At 40.9% G+C, this 20,886-nt stretch overlaps 1 protein-coding gene across 6 annotated transcripts in view; it reads right to left on the bottom strand.

Annotated features, from left to right (window-relative positions):
* Ndufs1 (NADH dehydrogenase (ubiquinone) Fe-S protein 1, 75kDa) overlaps nt 1–20,886 on the bottom strand; it is a 268,993-nt gene that overhangs the window by 236,012 nt on the left and 12,095 nt on the right. For 5 of the 6 annotated variants that reach the window (XR_004227954.2, XM_031932105.2, XM_032601353.1 and 2 more), the window contains 2 exon segments: nt 5,776–5,883; nt 5,345–5,710 (listed from right to left, as the gene is read on the bottom strand). The exons of the other annotated variant lie outside the window; for it this stretch is intronic. Coding sequence is in view for 4 of the 5 variants with exons in the window: in XM_031932105.2 (XP_031787965.1) it covers nt 5,345–5,710; nt 5,776–5,883 (474 nt within the window). In the remaining variant the exon portion in view is untranslated. 6 annotated transcript variants of the gene reach the window in all.

Here is a 20,886-nt window from a genome sequence, read left to right as displayed (position 1 = left end):
TGTACAACCAATTATACCAGCTGCACTTTTAGATACACGGTTATTTCTTTGTTCAAGAGCTTGATCCGTGCCAACAGAACTAGAAGAAATCATTGATTTTTTAACAGTAAATCTACCTTTCACAAATTGCTCAAAAACTTCTCGTGTATTCTTTTCTAGCAAAAGCATATCCTCTAAGTATACTGCACAATATCTAGCATAGTTAGTTCTATCCATGACATGGAATACAGGCTGCAACTTTTCAATTGTTGCTAAGTGCAAAAGCCAATTACCGGTACGATCAGTTCGTACAAGATCATGCATTAAGCTTATCAAAATTAAAACGTTATTCCAGTACTTAAATAAGTCTGATTCACTACACCTTTTTGAAATAAAATTTTGAAAATCTGACAATAGTTCACTACAGCTTTTTCTAAATTCGTTCATAATATACTTACATTCATCAATATTTTTTTCTTCGAAATTCTAATAATATTATTGTTACGAAATCATTATCATATTTTTCAGACTCTATAGTTGCAAAAAATTCTCTAATTTGTAATCGTTTCAGAGCTTCCGCTAAATAATAAAATGCTTTTATACATCTAGCATAATGTGTACCATTAAATATTTGGTCTATTACACTTATACCAAACAATTCATTTTCAACGAAGATGCTTTCGGCACCGGTATTTTTCAAATATTTTCCGATACAAGCTTGTACGACTTTTGTAATATGAAAACTACCCATACATAGAATTATTTTTTCGAATTCTTTGGTTTGAAATAAAATTTGTCTTGCGATTCGATGTACACCTTCGTCACAAGTCACTGGTACTCTCTAAATGTATAAAACTCATTATTGAATTTATTGTTCGTATTATTATTAATTTATTATTTATGCATTTATATTATTATTACCTAATGTATTGATTTAGTATAGAGAATTATGGAAATTAAAATTTTTTGACGGCGACGGGATTTGAACCTGGACCCCCAGCTTGACAGTCGAGTACACTAGCCACTCATCCAAACAGGACTCATGTGTACACAGACTTTCGGATCGAATATATCAACTACTTTACATATTAACTAAAGTTATAATATAATAATAATATATGAACAATAATTAATAAATAAAATCAACAATACTTACATAATGTCACTAAACATCTGATTATTAGATAAGTCAATTTATACCTTTTAAATTTGCATTTTTTTCCGTGTGACATCACTCCAGCATCGAGTGATTCAGAGCAGGAAAATTTTATCACTCGATTACTTTGAGTCATTTTTATGACTCTATAGCTAGAGTGATAGAAAATCACTCTATAAGAGTGATTTGGACCATGTTATAACTCAAACTTGAGTGATCTTACTGATCACTTCTTTTTAGAGTGAAAAAATCACTCTTCGAAATTTAGAGAGTAAATAATCTTGTTCTAATTGCTTCAACACATCGTTAAAATTACATAAACAAGTATAGACCGTTGAATAATCAGTAACAGGAAATGGTTCGATTGGCAAAAATCCAATTTTTAGGCACGACCGCGACACGGAAGTGCCTTATAGTTTCGTGCGCGAAAAATCTGTGAGATGCGATATCTCACGCAATTTTCGATCGATCGGGCTCAAATTTTAGGAGGTCTCCTTTTGCAAAAGCTAAAAAACTATTTTTTTTTATCCCGATCCTCTACGTCGTTTTGAAATGCGAGCACAATTTATTTTTAAGCGTTTTTTTAATAAAAATTTTCCTGTGATGCGATTATCTCGGAAAGACTTTAATCAATCGGGCTAAAAATATGTGTGCGAACTCCCCTCGTAATACTAAGCTGACAGATTTATTTTGGGCTTGATCCTGCACGTATACACAGAATGCGGTCACCTCCAAAAATCGCTAAAAACGGTTTATTAGCTCTAAGTCGAATTTTCTAAACTTTTTCCCATTAATATCAAATCATGAAAATGCTTAGAACTCGAGTTTACAGCCCAAAATCGATTTTTTACAGCTAAAAAACCAATTATTTGCCATAAAATATTACGGATTTACGTTTTACATGAAAATATTAAACGGAAAAGTTGTAAACATTTTCAAAATACAACTTTTTACCGTGGCAAACAAATTTTTTTAAACACTTTTTGACATACATAACCCTAAAAGCTATTTTTTGATACATAAATTCAATAATAACTTCGGCGCAACATGCCCCATCCAACCAATTATTTTCAGCAATTTTCCTATATTATTAAAAGCTGAAAGTTATATTTTGGCCTTTATCTCATACATATATAGAAAATTAAACCACTTTTTAAAGTAAATTATAAAAAATGCATAATTTAGGAAATACGTAATCGCCGAATACAATCCGTGTAACTTGACATCATATAACGACGTACGCTATATTAATTAAATCTTTTAAGCTGAATCAGTACAATTCACTTTCAAAATTCAAGTGTATATACTGAACTGGAATAACCTAAACTCAATAAAGAAAATTGCTTAGATTGAAGAAAAGCTCTAAGTAGCTTACTACATCCCTCTAAACTATGCTAAATACCTAAACAATTAATTTTCTAATATTCTAATTGAAATCCTATAAACGAAATATCATCCTTTTGTTTACTTCCTCGTGAAAACTGCGATACAAAAGTGTTGTATTATTTATCTGAAATTACAATAGAATAAAATTAAAATAAGATATATTTTAAGAATATCTACAAACAAAAATAAATAATTGATACAAATACAAATAAGTTACTAATTTTCCAGTAGTTTTGACGATAGTTTTGATGACCGCCAGAAGAATACGAATCAAAACATTGACAACAATATTGAAAAAAAAAAACAGGATAATACTGTATAAGCACCGACAGGCATTACGAACGCGAAGCGCGAGCGTCGGACGGCGCACAGTGGGAGAAAATTGACAAAATTCGAGCCACGCGTCATTTTTAATCGTAGTCATGATTTTTTTTTAAATTCTTTAAAAAAGCATCAAGTTTAAGCTACAGGTGCGGAAATTCTTGTATCACCTTCCCATAAACCCATGCGACCAATAGAAGCCACCCCTACCAAACCACAAGCAGTCTAAATCATCTATCCCAGGGAACAGCGAGTTAAATCGCTTAATTTTTTCTTAAAATAATAAAGCCACACACCATACGCCAGCTAACCACCTAACCACTCACCCCCCCCCCTACCCCTAGAAACCACCCCTACCAAACCACAAGCAGGTTAACTAACCTAACCCTGGGAACAGCGAGTTAAATCGCTTTATTTTTTCTCAAAATAATTAAGCCACACGCCAGAAGCCAACAAATCACCTAAATACCTACCCCTAACCCGCTTAACCCCTAGAAACCACCCCTACCAAACCACAAGCAGGCTAACTAGCCTAACCCTGGGAACAGCAAGTTAAATCGCTTTATTTTTTCTCAAAATAATTAAGCCACATACCAGAAGCCAACAAACCCATCCACCCTGCCCGCAGCGGGTTTTATAATAAAATGCGACGACACATCGCAGGAAGGCGATCCACCGCGAGCAACAATTCTAAAACGAAAATGCTTAAACCCACTTGCCCCACGTGGAGTGAATTTAATAAAAAATACCTCGGCACATCAGGGCATCAACACTTTATATTAGAGTTTTTTTTTTAATAAATATAATGTCATAACGGAGGGAGGTAAGCAGAAGCAAGAGCTCAAGTTCCGAAATCAAAGTTTGTAAAACCAGCTACCGTACTCGCCAAAATTCTTTATAAAACGTGCAGTGCCTTTTAATGAAATATGGTATTACATCTGAGTAGGAAGGCGAGCGAGAGCGAGAAACGACGCTCAAAAATCAAATTTCTCAAAATCAGTTACCCCACGCGTTGAGATTCTTTACAAGGATTATTTTAATCTTCGAAACCAACTTTCTCAGGCGCAGACAACTTGTCGGGAGAATATTTTTCCAAAACTATGTAGTTACTTCATTGGAAGGTAAGCGAAAATTCTTTATGTTCGGAAAAAAAAACCCATGAACCATACTACCTCACGAGTAGAAATTTTCGAATGTAAAATCAGAAATCGGTAATCGTAACACATCTGCAACTAACATTCGTGAGAGTTAAGCTAGTTCTAGGTTGAACCGAAAATGAATTACTACAATGCTTCACTGTTTGCACTTAGCATTTAATACATACCCTACTGAAAAAATCAGATGACAATCAACTGATTATCAGCTGATTGTCAGTTGATTGTCATCTGATTTTTTTCAGTAGGGTACGGTCATTATCATCGATACTTGAAACGGATTCATGGATGGTTATTAATTTATTCACCAATTTCTGCATGCGAATGCTCCTGGTTTTTCTTTGCGATTGAGCCATGATCTTTAACTGACTCATAATTTCGTCCGCGAGTCCTATGTTGCAATAATGCAAAACTATGTCTGACAGTCATGTATTAACGTGTCACTTAATGAGCTCGCTGCAAAGTTGTTGGTTGCTTTACCTGATAATTTATTCGCTACGGACATGTAAATGTAATCATCAGCATCAGGGCCAAAATTTTAGCAAGCCTGCCTGATCGCCAGACAAAACATGTTTTCTTTTCAACTAATCCTATTTATCTTTGTACGTGTACTAACGTCTGAATTTGATTTTTCTTATATTTAAACCCATGTTTTTCATTACTGCGTTTTATAATCTTTAATGATTTTATTTATTCTCATAATTATTTTTTCATATATTTATTTCTATTCGGATTTTGTCGCGTTTTTGTTTATATTTTGGATCACGTTGTCGTTTATCGTTTCTATTTTATTTAATTGATTATTAAATATACTCGGATATTCTTAACGTCGTATTTCTAACTCGGTCCTTTATCGGTTTTCTATTTGAGTTTTATTTATCTGATCATTCGCTGCATTCTAATGGGAAGGATGTTAGTTGACTAATTATATGATAATTGATCTTATTAATTTCTTAATTGTAAAAATATTAAAATGCGAAAGAAGTGAGCATTTTACACGATAGACGTCACGAATTAGAGTAACACCTCTTGCTATGATTATTTTTAAGGGACTGATTATTTTCTACAAAAGAGATATTAGCCTATTGCGAGCAGGAACTAAAGGACGGGAGATTTACACTCTGAAGACAATAAAATTAATAATATTTCTAAATAGCCATTCTTTAAGATCGCGGAAGTATTTAAACACTAAAACGTTCGACTCTCTTACAAAATTTTGAATTGATTTTCGTGTTTCCTCATAAATATAATAACCAACAAATAGTACGCCCGTTGACAGTCATCATACGGCTTAATGCGTAACTATATTATCATATTATATTCATCAATTACATTATCATTTACGTACCTGCATATCATTACCTCGACCCGTTGTACCCAGATCATCAATACCAGCAATCTCAGATGCAAAACGAATACATCTAGTGCAATGTATACATCTTGTCATAACAGTTTTAATAAGAGGACCAATATCTTTATCTTCAACAGCTCTTTTCCCACTGAAATTTATATCTATAAATCTACTACGGTCATTTCCAAAAGCCATACTTTGGTCTTGTAAATCACATTCACCCCCTTGATCACATATTGGACAATCTAGAGGATGATTAACTAATAGAAATTCCATTACCCCTTCTCTGGCTTTGCGTGTTAAATCTGAATTTGTTTTTACCCTCCATCCTTTCATAACTGGCATGGCACAAGCTGCAACAGGCTGAATATTTTTATGAAAATTGTATAGTTTCGATAAAGCATGACTAAAAATATCCTGAGCGTTACCTTAATTTGCTTTTCGATTTCTACTAGACACATTCTACAATTTCCAGCAACTGCTAATCGTTCATGATAACAGAAACGTGGAATTTCAATTCCAATAATAGCTGCTGCCTAAAAAAAGATAATATTTATTATCAGTTTCCTGTACAAAAAAGAATATATGTATATATTATTTTTATTAAAATTAAATATATAAAGTTTATGAAAGTTTGTTTTAAAAATTTGAAACAGTTTATTTACTTCGCAACCCTAAAACTATTTATTTAATGTCAAATTCAATAAGTATTTTAATATACATTTTTAATACAAATTAAATACGAAATTTCGATGACTGCGTGGATAGCACACAAAGAGTATATACGTGCACGCCAGTAGCTTTTCTATTTTGCTAAGATATCTTCGATTTTCAAATAAGTATATTATGCACCTATGGTACAAAGAGACACGTGCATGTAGAAATACATAGCCTACCGTTGTTTCCGAGTGCGGTACACGACTTTTCGAAATAGCCTCCGTAAAGTTCGTACCGATCGCTACCGAGAAGTGCAAAGAGTATTTTTAATACAACCCAGTATAATTTGAAGAAAGATTGTTTTATACCTTAGGTGCATAATATACTTATATACACGAGATAAATATCGACCACGTCATGGTATTTTCTTGAACTTTAATGGCGATATTGTACTACTCTTTAGTTTTTGAGCTTGCTGAACGCAAATTTAAGAACAGAATTGCAAGAAAATTAAATAATTTATTTAACGAATTGTGAAATTTTTAATTTTAAAATTTTAATAGCGGAATCATACTACTCTTTAGTTTTTAGGAATGCTGAATACTAGATAAACATAACAATTGCAAAATAAATTAATTAAATAATTGTATTCAAACAAATTATTGTAAAATTGAACTATACTTTAATTTTGACTGCGAAATCGTATCTTCGATACGATTTCGCACGAAAGAAGACTTAGAATTCACAGGGTTGCTAAACACGAATTTAATACTAAAATTTCAAATAAAAATTAGAAAGATTACTTTATAAAATGCTTTATAAAAAAATTATTGTAAAATTGACACTTGTCAAAGTGAAACGTCAGAATTTTATTAAAATTCCGACTTGTGAAATGCGCACATTTTAGCTTTCAAGGCAATGCGAGAGACAATAAATATAACTAACCCAAGGACTGCAAATTTTAGTGATAAACTAGCATCCCCCGTAATGTAAATGCTACGCATTTGCATAATAGGCACGACTACGCGTATATACTGAATTTTTTTTCTTAAAAGGCATATTATTACTTTAAGACAGAAGATTTTTATTAATTAGCGTAGCGTAGAGTATTAGTACCGCGTTTTTGTGCCTAAAAAATCGTTTCTAGAGTTGTTGTTTCTGAAGATATGTTTTTAAATAATGTTTGTTACGGTAAAAAGTTGTATATTGAAAATATCTATAACTTTTACATTTAACATTTTTAATGAAAAACGTAAAACCGCAAAGTTTTCTGGTAAATAATTGATTTTTTGCTGTAAAAAAAGGATTTTGGGCTCTTAACTCGAATTGTAAGTATTTTCATGATTTTATCAATAGAAAAAAAGTTATATTTTTCAAAGATGTACAACTTTTCCGTTTAACTTTTTTTTGTAGAATGCTTGGATTTAAAGTTACAGCCCAAAAACCGTTTTTAGCGATTTTTGAAGGTGGCCGCATTTTGTATATATGTTAGGAATCAGGCCCAAAATAGGACCGTCAGCATACTATTATGAGACGAGTTCCCAAAAAAATTTTGCGCCCGATTAACTAAAGTCTCTCAGAGATAATCGCATCACAACAAAATTTTTATTGAAAAACACGTAAAAATTGAACAAATTGTGCCCGCATTTTAAAACGACGTAGAAGATCGGGATAAAAAAATAGTTTTTCAGTTTATGCGAGAGGAGACTTCTCCTAAAATTTCAGCCCGATCGATCGAAAATTGCGTGAGATATCGCATCTCACGGATTTTTCGCGCACGAAACTATAAGGCACTTCCGTGTCGCGGTCGTGCCTAAAAAATTATCTTGAATGCCACTAAGTTACGCTTAATAATAAGTTTGATTTAAAATCAGAATGCTGAGACGCAAAAGTAACTTAGAAATTACTTTCCTTCTGAAAAACGTGTCGGTAATTAAATCATGCACTAAAACCCCCAAAACTCAAGTAAAAAGTATTCATTTTAGCAATGATACATCGGTACAAAGGAGTCAGAGTAGTAAAAGTGTTAGATATCCAAAACTCTAAAATCCGCAGAGCATACGTGCCTTAAATTTTAAAACTAAAGCCTCTAAACTCATCGACCCCACAAACCGCGCGGATAAAAAAGGTTTTATTTTCACGATACCTTCGCAAAGCATAAAGTAATCTAAATGCGAAATTCTTAAATCCATCTACCACACGCGCCCTTAATTCTCATAAAAAATTCAAAACTACCACATTTAAGCCCACCTACTCCTCGTGATTTGAGCGTAAATAATAAGCGAATGACTATGACTCGAATACGCTAGAAATATTCATCAAGTATTCTTTTAAAACATTCAGAACTCTTCAGTACTCCTCGGAACTCCTTGCAGTTTCACACGCCATCGAGAATTCTTGGAGTACGTGCGGAGTATTATGAAGTGCTGAAAAATAATCAGAGAGTTCCTGGAAAGTACTTAAAAAAACATACGTAAATATATAACCGCTTCATATTGAATACTGTATTATACAGTAAAATTTATTATTCATATATTACCCTGGTGAAAATATTGACGTGATTTTGTGATGTACTAAAATTACGTATTTCGTTATGTAATTTTGATATGTGATTTGTGACGTCAGTTTGTTATGTATTGATTTCGAACGTTTCATCGTGTAATTTTATGATTTATCAAAAAATTTGAAATACTTTAGCTTCATTAAATTTTTTTATTTTATTTTTGTATGATGTTTAATTACATAAATATTTAGTTCGAAAGGAGTGCCAGATTGAGTGCGAGAGTGAAAGGTATGAATTTCATCATGTAGGTTAAAACCATACTGTGGCTAGGTGTAAACACCAGCTGGCGAATGTAGCATCCGATGATAAGGTCTAGGTAGTGCGCTACGTAGTTTTTCGTGTCTAAGTGTAAATACTCGTCGCTTTTTATTCGTAAACTAAGTGTATTCGGTGTAAGAATTAATGATACAGATTTACGAAACGATTTTTCCCAGTTCCAATATATAAGAAAAGTTTTGGTGTTAGAGGTTATATCGAGTCTGCTATAGGAAGTGTCGTGGGCCCCCTGACTAAAAAGGAAGAAAGCAAGTAGGTCGTATTACTGCAGCTGAAAGAAGAGAGACGGTGACTTCCGAAATTCGTACATCTGCTTGTGGCAAATTTATGCCGCCAATGATCTTCTATTATTGTTAGATGGGCACACTACGTATATCAAGAATCTTGAGATGATTGATGTGGCGATTAAAAACAATGTAGTGATCCTGTGTTTTCCTCCTCACTGTCGACATAGATCACAAGCCTTTGGATGTTAGTTTTATGAAGTCATTAAATCACTACTATAGCAAAAAAGTAGCTATTGCTTCCTCCTAGAGGAAGCTTTGTAATAGTAAAATTTGCAGTTTCGCTAAAACTTCATGGAAACGTACTTGGAGGTGTTTGGAGTTTGAATCATACGTTTTTAGAAAATGTCCGTGCAGATGGCCTTATGTGTGTGTGTATGTATGAATACCATCAGAATTCTGGAAGTACGCTACCGATCGTAATAAAATTTGACATATATATTTTCTGATTCTGACAATTTTATGGCCATTTTTCGATTTTTGAAAAAATATATTTGCTTTCTTTTAATGATCTTTTTTTCAGCTTATAAAAACGATTAATTTAAACGGTATTAAGATTTAAATTCTTTGTCTCTCACCCTGTACACCTTGTATAACTAAAAATTACTATTTTTGTTAAACCTTATAACTCGCTAACTAAAGTTCAAAATGTTCTTACAAAATTTATGATTTTATTAGGTTATGAGGAACACACACACGCACGCACACACACACACACACACATATATATATATATATATATATATATATATATATATAAATATATTGTAACTGGGGTTTTCGTGCTACCCCAGTTATGGTGCCATCCCTCGCCCAGGGCTTGGAAAATGACCCGGAGGCGCCGGGCGCTCCTCGTGTACGCCAGAGTCTCGCGACTCTTTGTTTCCCGGCGCGAGGGTTTTTTGCACGTGGTTTGCTTGGCTAGCTGCAGCCCCGAAAACGGTAAGGAGAGAGGGCGGTTCGGAATAATAGAGACACGTGGTTTATCAGACGGAACTGTATATTCTTAATAAATTCTTACAACTTATAATTGACTCGTACAAATTACTGAGATAACCCGTGAACAAAGGCAACTCCGACAACCAAATACCCGTACATGAAAGATATCCCGTGTGACTCGCGCGCGTCTCAAGGCTCGAGAAGCAACCAGATCACACACACTAGTTCGCACTTTTCGTCACTCACTCACTCACACAATTACGTCGCACGCGAATTCCGCAAACGCCTAACGACTTATCCTAGAATTGCCCGACCACCTTACGCCTCGTGCGTCAAAGTGTCGGCGCCAAGTATTAACCTACGTTTTCGCAAAATAACTCTACACTTCTATCATAAAAATCCTTAATTCTACATATATATACACACACACACACACACACACACACACACACACACACATATATATATATATATATATATATATATATATATATATATATATATATATATATATATATATATATATATATATATATATATATATATATATATATATATATATATATATATATATCGTATGGGCGAGCTGCCATCACGCTGGTCCTGCTGCATCAGACGCTCACGTAGGTAGACCCCTCAAAGGGCTGCGCCACCTGCATCGGCTGTCTTACGGTGCGCGGGGCCGACTAGAAAGCCCTGTCGAGGTGAAAGGACGCTGCTTCTGCGCCAACGTTGCTCGTCGTCTCCTCGCATCTCTCACTCACGAGTCGGCGACGTGTGTTGTCCCTTTCGTCCGTCGCAGCCACTGCTCCTCTCTCGTCGTTCGCTCGAAAAATAAACGACACACTTAGACACGTTCACTCTCTCATTCACACAAGTAGCCTTGAGACACTCTACCCCGACCGCGTCAACTCAACAATTGATTGTAGCTGTGATACACAAGAAGATGTTTCTATAAATGAATCTACGAAAGAAACTATTGATTGTAGCTGTAATACTCAAGTAGATGTATTCTCAAATAAAAAATTCATCTCAATAGACAAGTACGAAAAAGAAAAAACAAGTGGAAAAACAGCTGTGGTTACCTCAGATGAGTCTAAGACAGAGTTGATGGCTCAAAAAACTGAACCAAAGGAACCAAAAAGAACAATAAAATAAAAATATTATCTGATATTTTAAACCAGAATATCATTTGTGTTATACAAAATTCAAGAAGACAAAAGGCTACTGTGAAAACAAAGATAAATGCAGTACTGCTTAATTCTTTAAATTACAAAGTAATACAAGATATTCTCGTTCCGGAAAATAACATTTTTCATTCACACTATTATTCCACTGGAAATTGCGACGCGTGCGGAATTTTTTTTTAAATTTTCGCTAAGTATATTTAAATGTTAGATCACATAGTGACTGTGAAGCATGGAGTATTTCGAGCGCGTAGTATAGGTAAGTTTAAAAGCGCTCGTTTTAAACGCCACCTTCAATTTCACTCGCCACTCTTCGATATACGGTATATTTTTTAAAAAGAAATAGTTTCCCTCAGAGAACTCTCAAAGTGTCGGGTATTCTATATCAGTTATTTTTAAAATACTATCATTGTTGTCGTTCGCCTCCCATTGATATGCCTGCGTATTTCATTAAATAATAAATTTTTGCCTTAAACATTTGCGGCGAGTGGAGTAGGCAGGTGCGGAAACTTTTGTTTTAAGCGACGGCTTGCTCTCGCCTGGCTCTCTCCAATGTTCTTTCTATTTAAAAAAGTATATTTTTTGTATAGAACTTGTGGCTCGAGGTGTAGGTGGGTTTTGAATCAAGATAACGTTTGAAACGGACACGACTTTTCTTGGTCTTGTGCGCGTATAAGATTTAAGTTTTTTGAGAAGAGCAATGATCATTTACTGATCTGCGTCTGGATTCTAACAGCAGATCACAAATAGATATTTGATTCTATATGGCTAGCTCATACGGGTCCTTATATTGGCCACGGAGAGAGCGGGTATCAAGCCGCCGGAAAAACACTCACATTCATACCTACACACATACATTCACACCTATATACATTTGTCATTCATTTCTCCTTCTCTAATTATAATCGCGCCGCTGCGCTCGCAGCTCGCTATGTATAGGTATACATGCGTGTTGCGCGCTCTCCCCGCTTTCTTGCTGCTTCCTGCTATTGCCGCTGGCTAGCTCATGGCGCTGCTGTTCTGCTGCTGTGAGCTCAGCTGTCAGCTGTGGCGCGTAGCGTTCACATAGAAAGTGAGGGAGCGCAAGATGCTCTTATACAATCTAAAATATTATTCCATAAAATTTAGTATTTATTATTTTTTATAATTTTATGCGGAACTTGTACGGAGTGTTACACGTTCTCGACTTCGCATGTCATCCTCCGATCTGCTGGAGTATTCACTAAATAAGTATTATCCTGTTACGTCGTACGACGTATGCTTACTATTAATAATATTTCTTTATGATTTGAACAATTCGATATGGCCTAAATTAAATAAAAACTGCTGAATCTCAATCTTCCAATGCGTCAGTGTCGCTTATGAGTTGAGTTCGCAAAATGCAAAATAATCACTTTTGTAATACGATTTCGATTTACCTTGCGAATCAGCGAAATGATAAATCAGCAATTTGTGACGTTGTAAGCGAGCGCTACTTTTTATGTATACATTTTCCGTAATTTTAAGTTTGTAAATATTGCAAAAATTACACTACGAATGAAGGTTTTAAAAAGCCTTATACGCACTCAAACGAGCAGTATTTCGTCGTCAGTCACGAGCTCCGTATCGCGCCGGTCCGACAATCGGTGACAATTATTTTAAAACTTAAAGCCGCCTAGCCGCAATTATATATTTCTTACAAAGGCTAAATATACAGATTTTATAAACTACAAGTCTTAGTTCTTTTAAATTAAGTGAGAATATTATTTTACATTGAAACCAGATTTATTATTTACTTCCACTTCTAAAAATTATATAAATAAACGATCGGTTTAGCGTAACAGAGATCTTGTGAGTTATATTCATTTACGAGAAAATCCAAACTACCCAGTACGAGTCTACAGCTGCAATCTACTCAACTAGTACACGGTTCAACGTAAAGGTAAGTTTCTCATTTATTTTACTAACAGTGAGAGTGTTAGGCGCGAATTAACAATTTCTTACAGTCTCGCCACTACACATATCATTACGTTCCTATCTATTCAATTTAGGATAGTCAGGACGTAACACTCCCATGAAAATTAGCGGCGCGTGGGGTAGGTGAGCTTAAGAGCTTTTATTTAGAGGCTACACTGAGAGACTTTCGGTGCAGCTGATTTACCGTAACAGCGGCGACGGAAGCGCCGTACGTTTGGCGTAGCCCGTGTCCCGAAAATGAACTAATCCTACTCATATTGCACGCGCTCTCTCTACTCCGACGGATCGGAGTAGTGGCTACTCCGATTGTCGGAGCGAATTCGGGGCGCTACGTCTCACGCTTTAGCGCGCGTTAGTCGCTATGAAGTTCTCCAGCTTTTCCCAAAAAGTCCTCCATTTTTCTATGTAGTAATATGCATTAAACAGCGCAACAACAATAAAAAAACACAGTATGAAATCCAATTGTGAACGTGCTCGGAAAGCCAGCGGCGTCAGGCAAATTGGCGCGGAGTAGAGAATAACGGTCGTTCCGATTCTACAGACAGCTGTTATACCGACGGGGTGGCGCTGCTGGAATACCGACTCGGCGCACGGGCTGCACTGATCGGAGTAGCTGTTACTCCGATTGCAAGAGTAGCGCCTACTACCACGTTTTGAGGCACTACAAGACTTTAAGGAGTAGCAGCTACACCGAAAGTCTCTCAGTGTACCCTTGCTCTTGCTTGCCACCCTTCATATCCCGGCGTATTTATTAAATAACTATTCTTACATAAACAATTGCGGGACCCGGGGTAGGTAGGTTTAAGGGCTCTAGTTTTAGATCGGTGAAAGTGGGGTAGTTTGGTTTACGCATTTATTCCTCGCTCAGCTCGCCTTCCTTTGATCTACCGACGTGTTTTTAAAATAAATTATTACACTCGGAGGGCGTGGGGTAATTGGGTTTATGCACATTGGTTTTAGATTTAATCCACGCTTTGCTTGCTTTTCTTCGATGCGCCAAAGTGTAGCTTAAATAAATTATTTTCCTTGGGGAACATGGAGTAAGTGGGTTTGAGGGTCTGAGGTTTTGGTTTATTTCTCGCTTTCCTCGCCTTCCTTCGATGTGCTGACGTGTTTTTAAAATAAATCATTGTACTAGGGGAGCGTGAAGTATGCGACGAGGCGACTCGTCGTGCGCCGTGTCCTTCGGCGTGCTCTGTGTCGTGTGCGCGAATTGTTGCTAACTTGTGTGTTTCTCTGTTTTTCGGTGCGAGTGTTGTTGGTGAGGAGTCTAGGAAGCCGGAGGACAAGGAGCGACGACAAGGATTGATGGAAGCAGCGAGTTCGAGGAGAAGAAGAAGAAAAAGAGTGTGAGAGTGTTCGTGTAATCCTTGTAACTCCGGCTGCGTCCGGAGAATTCGCGGAAAATTGTAGCGTGTGTGAGCGGGCACGCGCGTTGAGCATCGCAGGGGAGCAGGTTGCTGGGCGCGAGCCGTCGGAGGAAGGGGCCGTATCGACGGCCACTAGCCCGATATCAGGCTAGTCGGGGCGCGAGTTGAGCGCGGTCGTGGGTATCCGATTCCGCGCGCTGATTGGCCGGGCCGGAGCAAAGAGAGAGCGCGCATCGCCACGGTGGTCGGTGCGGCGCGCCACTTCTCTGTAGGAAATTTAGGAATCACTTCATGAAATTCTATGACCGCGAGGATTTAATGGACGATTTGCAACGTCGGACGCAAGCGGAGGGGGAGAAAATGACGAGTTATTTAGCTAGTTTTAAGTATATAATTTCGCAATTTCGCCATCCGCCGTGGAAGCGTGATCAGATCGAGCTGGCATACCGTAAACTACATCCCAAATACCGTGAAGCGATCGGGGATAAAATAATCGAGACGCTAGATGATATCGAGAGATATGGCCGGATTTATGAGAGAAAGAAGGACTTGGACTTGCGATACTTTCCGCCGCCGGCAGCGGAGAAAATGAGAGTGCCTGGCGCGGCATACACGGGCCCGAGAAAGCCTAAGGTAGCCGCAGTCCAGGAGGACGAAGAGGGAGTTGCTGGGGTTGAGAGTGTGGCCGGAGGAAAGAACGGTGGCAAGGGAAAGAGAAAAAATAAGGCTGGGAATAAGGGAGGCGTGCAGGCGTCGCCGCCTGAGATATCAGCTGAATCTAAAGGCGCGCCGGCGCCGTCGCCTCTCTCGTATACCGCTGCAGTTCAGAACTCGGCGAAAGACGGAGTATCGCACGCTAATCAAGCTCACCCGCAGCATGCCGGAAATCAGCCGCAGAACAGCAATAACGCGCCGAATAAGGGCTCTAATGCGAAGGTGAAGGCGGTAGCTAGCGGATGTATGGTTGGCGCAGGCGGAGAGGTCAAGAAAGAGTATTTCTTGAACGCGAGCGGCGCGAACAAGCCGAACGTGGTGGGCGGATTTTGGAGTGCACGAAACAGCGTATTTGCGGGGGCTTGTTACACCTGACAAGTAGGTCACCGCGCGTCGGAGTGCCCAGAAGTAGTCTGCTTTGCGTGCCGGATGAAGGGACACGTCAGTCGACAATTTCCGAATAAGCAAGCGCCGGGGATGTTTGTAGGAAATAAATTTTGTCCGCGAGACCAATGCCAGGGGTGTAACCGGCCCGGGGTTACGGTTAAGACATGCCCCACGTGCGCTCCTTTATTCGGAAATCTCGAAAACGCGAAGAGCGGGGCACAGAGATAAATCCTGTGTCCCGCAATTCGATCGCGTTTACATGCGAGCGAGAGTAGTGTAGCCGTGGGAGAGCATAGTGTAGTCACGAGTGAAAGTGATGTAGAGTCGAGAGAGTTGGATTATGTCGCAAAAATACACCCGCGACAGGTCTGCTGGGGAGTGCCAAGAACGATAAAGATGCACCTTGACGAGAAAGCTGTATGTCAGGCTCCTGCAAAAAGAACGTTGCCGGAAGTGTACGAGAAGTTGAGCTTGAACAGAGCTCGAAGCAGCGCGGGTTGGGACAGTTAAAAGGGAGTGAAGCGTTTGGCCGTTCGGTGCCGTGGGTGAACGGCTTGCCCGCGTGGAGCGAAGATGAGTTTTCGCGCCGTACTTTAGAGGCCGTACAATCTCGCGCCGCGAAAAGAAAATAGGAGACCTTTGAGAAGAATTTGAAAGGTTCCACAGACGGTGACGAAGTGGCCGGATACGCAAAGCTGGGACAAATTGCGCGAGTTATCGAGTTAATCGAGGAAAGAGAGGTTCCTGCAGAGCTTGCGTGAGCGAAGCAGGGCCTAGCTGGGAGAAATGAGAGTGTAGAGGCGATTCCAGTTGAGAATAAAACGGAGTTAGCCAAATCAGCTTATGGGCCGTTTTCCGAGCTCCTTGAGAAATAGCAGATACTTGCCGGAGAACTTGAGAGGCAGGTAGACGAAAGCGAAGTAGTAGTAGCGGGGTTGACAGCTGACAACCGAAATTACGTGTTTGTCAGTCTCGGCGGCAAAAGAATTCTAGCGTTACTTGATCCAGGAGCGACGCTCTCAATGGTCTCTCCGAAAGTAGCGGAGTACTATCGAGGTCGTCTGCTGTCGATTAATATGCGGGTTCGAACTGCTTCCGGGAAATTAGGCAGATTGCAAAGGGTGTTGGGTGTAAAGGTAGATGGCGATAAGAATGTGAGGGAAATTGATTTCAAGGTAGTGCCGGAGTTAGATCATGACGTGATATTAGGGATGGATTTCTGCGAAAAATACGACGTGGACACGAGGCACGGCCGGAAGCTGTGGAGAGTCTGCGAAGGGACGTGGCACGCATTCGCGTCAGCGACTAAAAATAAGGAGACGTTAGTTTTTGCAGAGTATGCGGGTATTTTAGCCGTCGAACCTGATCAGCGCGAGGAGATTCAGAGAGTCGTTGAGAGGGCTTTAGCTTATCAGCCGGAAGGCGCGGGTCTGACGTGGATGGCGGAGCATCATATCGTCGTCACTGATTCGCGGCCGATTCGGCATCGCTGGAGACGGCACTCGCCGAAAACTATGCAATTAATGGTCGAGGAAGTGGAGAGATTATTTTTCGAGGGGTTTATAGAGAGATGTGCGGGCGATTGCACTAACGCGTCGGTCATGGTTCGGAAGGCCGACGGTACGTTCCGGTTTTGCATAGATTTTCGCGATCTAAAAAAAATTACGCGAAGAGATGCGTATCCATGAAGCATGGATTCGATATTAGACCGTCTACGAAGGGCGCGTTACTTATCGAAAATTGATTTACGTCAGGCGTATTATCAGATTCCGCTCGCCAAGGAAAGCCGGAAGTATACGGCGTTCGCGTTGCCAGGCTCGGGGCTGTGGCAATTCACGCGTATGCCGTTTGGTCTGGTCAACGCGCCGATGACGCTGCAGCGATTGCTCGACGCGCTATTTGGGCCGGAATACGAGCCGCACGTGTTCAGTTTTTTCGACGACTTAGTGATCGCTACCGAGACGTTTGAGGAGCATGTAGAGTGGACCGAGAGGATATTTAGTAAGTTGAAGGAGGCGGGGTTAGTTGTTAACAAAAAGAATTGCCAGTTATTCTGCGAGAAAATCCAGTACCTCGGATTCGTGCTCGATCGGGATGGACTAAAGCCGGATCCGGAGAAGGTAGCACCGGTGCTGGATTATCCTACGCTGAAAAACGTGAAACAGTTGTGTAGATTTTTTGGGATGGTGGGGTGGTATTCGCGTTTTATCAGCTGGGATTCAGAGTTAAACATTCCGCTAGTAAAGCTGTTGAGAAAGTGGCAAGCGTGGCAGTGGGGTGAGGAGAAGCAGGAGTCTTTCGACGCGTTCAAAAAAGCATTGAGTCGAGTGCTCATGCCGGCAGAGAGAAATTACACTGTAACCGAGAAAGAAGCGTTAGCCGTGGTTTGTGCGATTAAAAAGCTTCGTCCGTATTTAGAGGTCTCTAAATTTCGCGTGATTACGGATCATTCCGCTCTAAAATGGCTGCATAATTTACGCAATCCGACGGGTAGGTTAGTGCGTTAGGCTTTAGTTGCAGCAATGGGACTTTGAAATCAAATATCGTAAGGGTGCGTTGAACCACTTGCCGGATGCGCTGTCGAGAGCGTTTGAGCCAGAAGAAGAGGTAGCGGGTTTTGGGGAGATTAAAGACTCGGAATATCTTAGGCTGCTTGTAGAGGTAGAAAAATTTCCGCTTAAATATGCGAATTGGCGTGTCGAAGACGGAAAACTTTATAGGTTTTGGAATGAGCCGATGCTCAACCCGATAATTGATCGGGACGAGGGTTGACGATTAGTAGTGCCGGTAGAGCAGCGTGAGCGCGTTCTTATGGATGCTCACTGCACACCATCGACGGGACATTTGGGCGTGGAGAAGACGTACGATCGGGTGGCGCGCGAATATTATTGGAAGGGAGTGTATCACGACGTGTATAACTTTGTGAACGAGTGTGAGACGTGCCGGAGGTACAAAGTGTCGCAAAAGGGAAAACCGGGCCTGCTCGGCAAGAGAATAGTCGAGAGGCCTTGGGTAGTGGTTGCCGCAGACTTGATGGAGTTTCCACCGAGCAAATTGCGAAATAAATACTTGGTTGTATTCCAAGATTTATTCACAAGGTGGGTGGAAGTTAAGCTGATCCGTAAAGCGGACGGAAAGTCAGTGGCTCGTGCGTTTGAAAAGCTGGTGTTGTTTAGATGGGAGATACCGAAGTATTTTCTGTCGGACAATGGGAAAGAGTTCGACAACCAGTATTTAGCCGGAGTGTTGAAGGAATATGGAGTGAAGCATGTCACGACACCGACGTATCATCCTCAAGCGAACCCCGTAGAACGGAGCAATCGCACTTTGAAGACGATGATAGCGAGTTTCGTGAAAGAAGACCACCGGAATTGGGATGTGCACGTGCACGAGTTTCGTCATGCGGTGAACACAGCCATACAGTCGTCTCTCAAGGTCTCGCCGGCGTGTTTGGACTACGGGAGACACCCGCGACCGGTGGTAAGCTTGCGCAGAGAAGTGGAGGAGAAAACGGGCGTTAAGATGATAAATCCGGAAGATTGGACGAATCGGATAAAGCGTCTTGATGCGCTGCGCAGTCGGAGGGTAGCGAAGGCCGATATTACAGAATTGCGGCGACATATACCGAGCAGAGAAGCTCGGAAGGCAGCGAACCTCGCCTGATTTTCTTTATAGTTTTCAGGGGAACGAGATGCCGTGGAAGATGCCGCGACTCTGTGGCCACAGCAGCCCCGACGAGAAGGAGGAGAGAGTTCTGCTGGAGAAGCCACGAGAGAGCGAGCAGCAGCAGCCAGGACGAGCCGGAGCGGAGGTCTCCACAATTCCGCAGAGATCAGCCGAGGAGAGCGTTGTCAAGATGCAACCCGGAACTGCTCTTCCTACACCGGAAGCTCGAGAAACGGGCCGGAAGACCAGTGTAATCGAGCTGGAGCCACCGCCGGCAGCCACCATCCTGGTAGCTCTGAACCAGGAGAGCGAGATGGAGTGCGAAGAACTTGGTGAGGGGGAGGCCTCTGTATCGGCTGATACAGTGGCAGGAACTATTAAGCCAGCCGCTGCGGAGGTCGTAGCGTCAGTCGTGGCAGTGACATCGGAAGAGACGGCAAAAGGAAATCCTTCCTGGGCCGATGATGTGGAAGACGAGCCCAGTCAGGAAGAGCCCCCAGCCATCCAGGAGGTCACTGAGAGCGCGCGCCAGGTGGAGGAGGCGCAGCACGGGGAGACACGACCACAAATTAAAATTCCGCTCCTGCCTAAGATCGTTTCGGCCGTGACGTTCAACCCGAACTTCATGTTGCCGGACGATCCGGAGCGGTATGCGTGGTTGCAACCCTCTGATGCATCTGTTTTATTTCAGAGGAGCCTGGCCGAGCGGCAGGGAGCTATTCCGCAAAGCTGGGGCCCTCTTCGCCATCCCCGAACGATTCTGCCGCTGCAGAAGCCGACCTGGAGATCCGCAGTGAAAGAAACGACGCCGGAGCGCATGGAGACAGAGAAAGAGCCGGAAGATCGAAGCAAGGTGGAATTAGAGAGCGAGAAAGCGAAGAAAGAATTAGAGAAGTACATCCAGGTCGGTACTAGCAACTCGACGAGCAACGGCTCGACGCCAAGGCTGCGCTCTCCTGTCAAACCAATGCTGGTTATGACGCCCACGGCGCAGAGTAGTGGTGCGCCAATTCCCAGGATGATCCTGATTGACGCTGGGCAAACTGGTCTAGTCAGCTGGGATGAAGATTGGGAAAATGAGAGCCAGCAGCCACCGGCGAGAGTAGCCGCTCAAGTGCCAGCGAGAGTAGAGGCAGATGAGCCGGAACCACCTCGTAGGAAGAGTCGCAAGAGGAAGAAGACTTATAATCCACGTCGCCAGCCGACTGTGGATGACTACTTCCCGCTGCACTTGGAGTCGCGTGAAGCTTCGCCGGAGCCCGGAGCCCCTGTTAGACCAGGCCCGAGTCGAGAGGAAGGCGCATTCGCAGGCGCGCTACAGAGGTTAGCGAGGGGAACGAGTAGGCCATCTTCACCATCTGCTGGAAGGTTCCGCTGCCCAGGAGAAACAGCTTGGCGCAAGTATAACTTCCCCTTGAACCAGTTGCCACCGTGAAGAGGAGGAGTCTTGTTTCGGGATGGTCAGCCGGTGCCAGTTGTACCAGCCATCGATCCTCCGCCTTACTGCTGTTTTAACTGCTGCACAGGGGCCGATAAGTAC

The sequence above is a fragment of the Nasonia vitripennis genome (assembly GCF_009193385.2).
Source record: "Nasonia vitripennis strain AsymCx chromosome 1 unlocalized genomic scaffold, Nvit_psr_1.1 chr1_random0006, whole genome shotgun sequence".
Lineage (NCBI taxonomy): Eukaryota > Metazoa > Arthropoda > Insecta > Hymenoptera > Pteromalidae > Nasonia > Nasonia vitripennis.
This window is presented reverse-complemented; position numbering and strand designations above follow the sequence as displayed.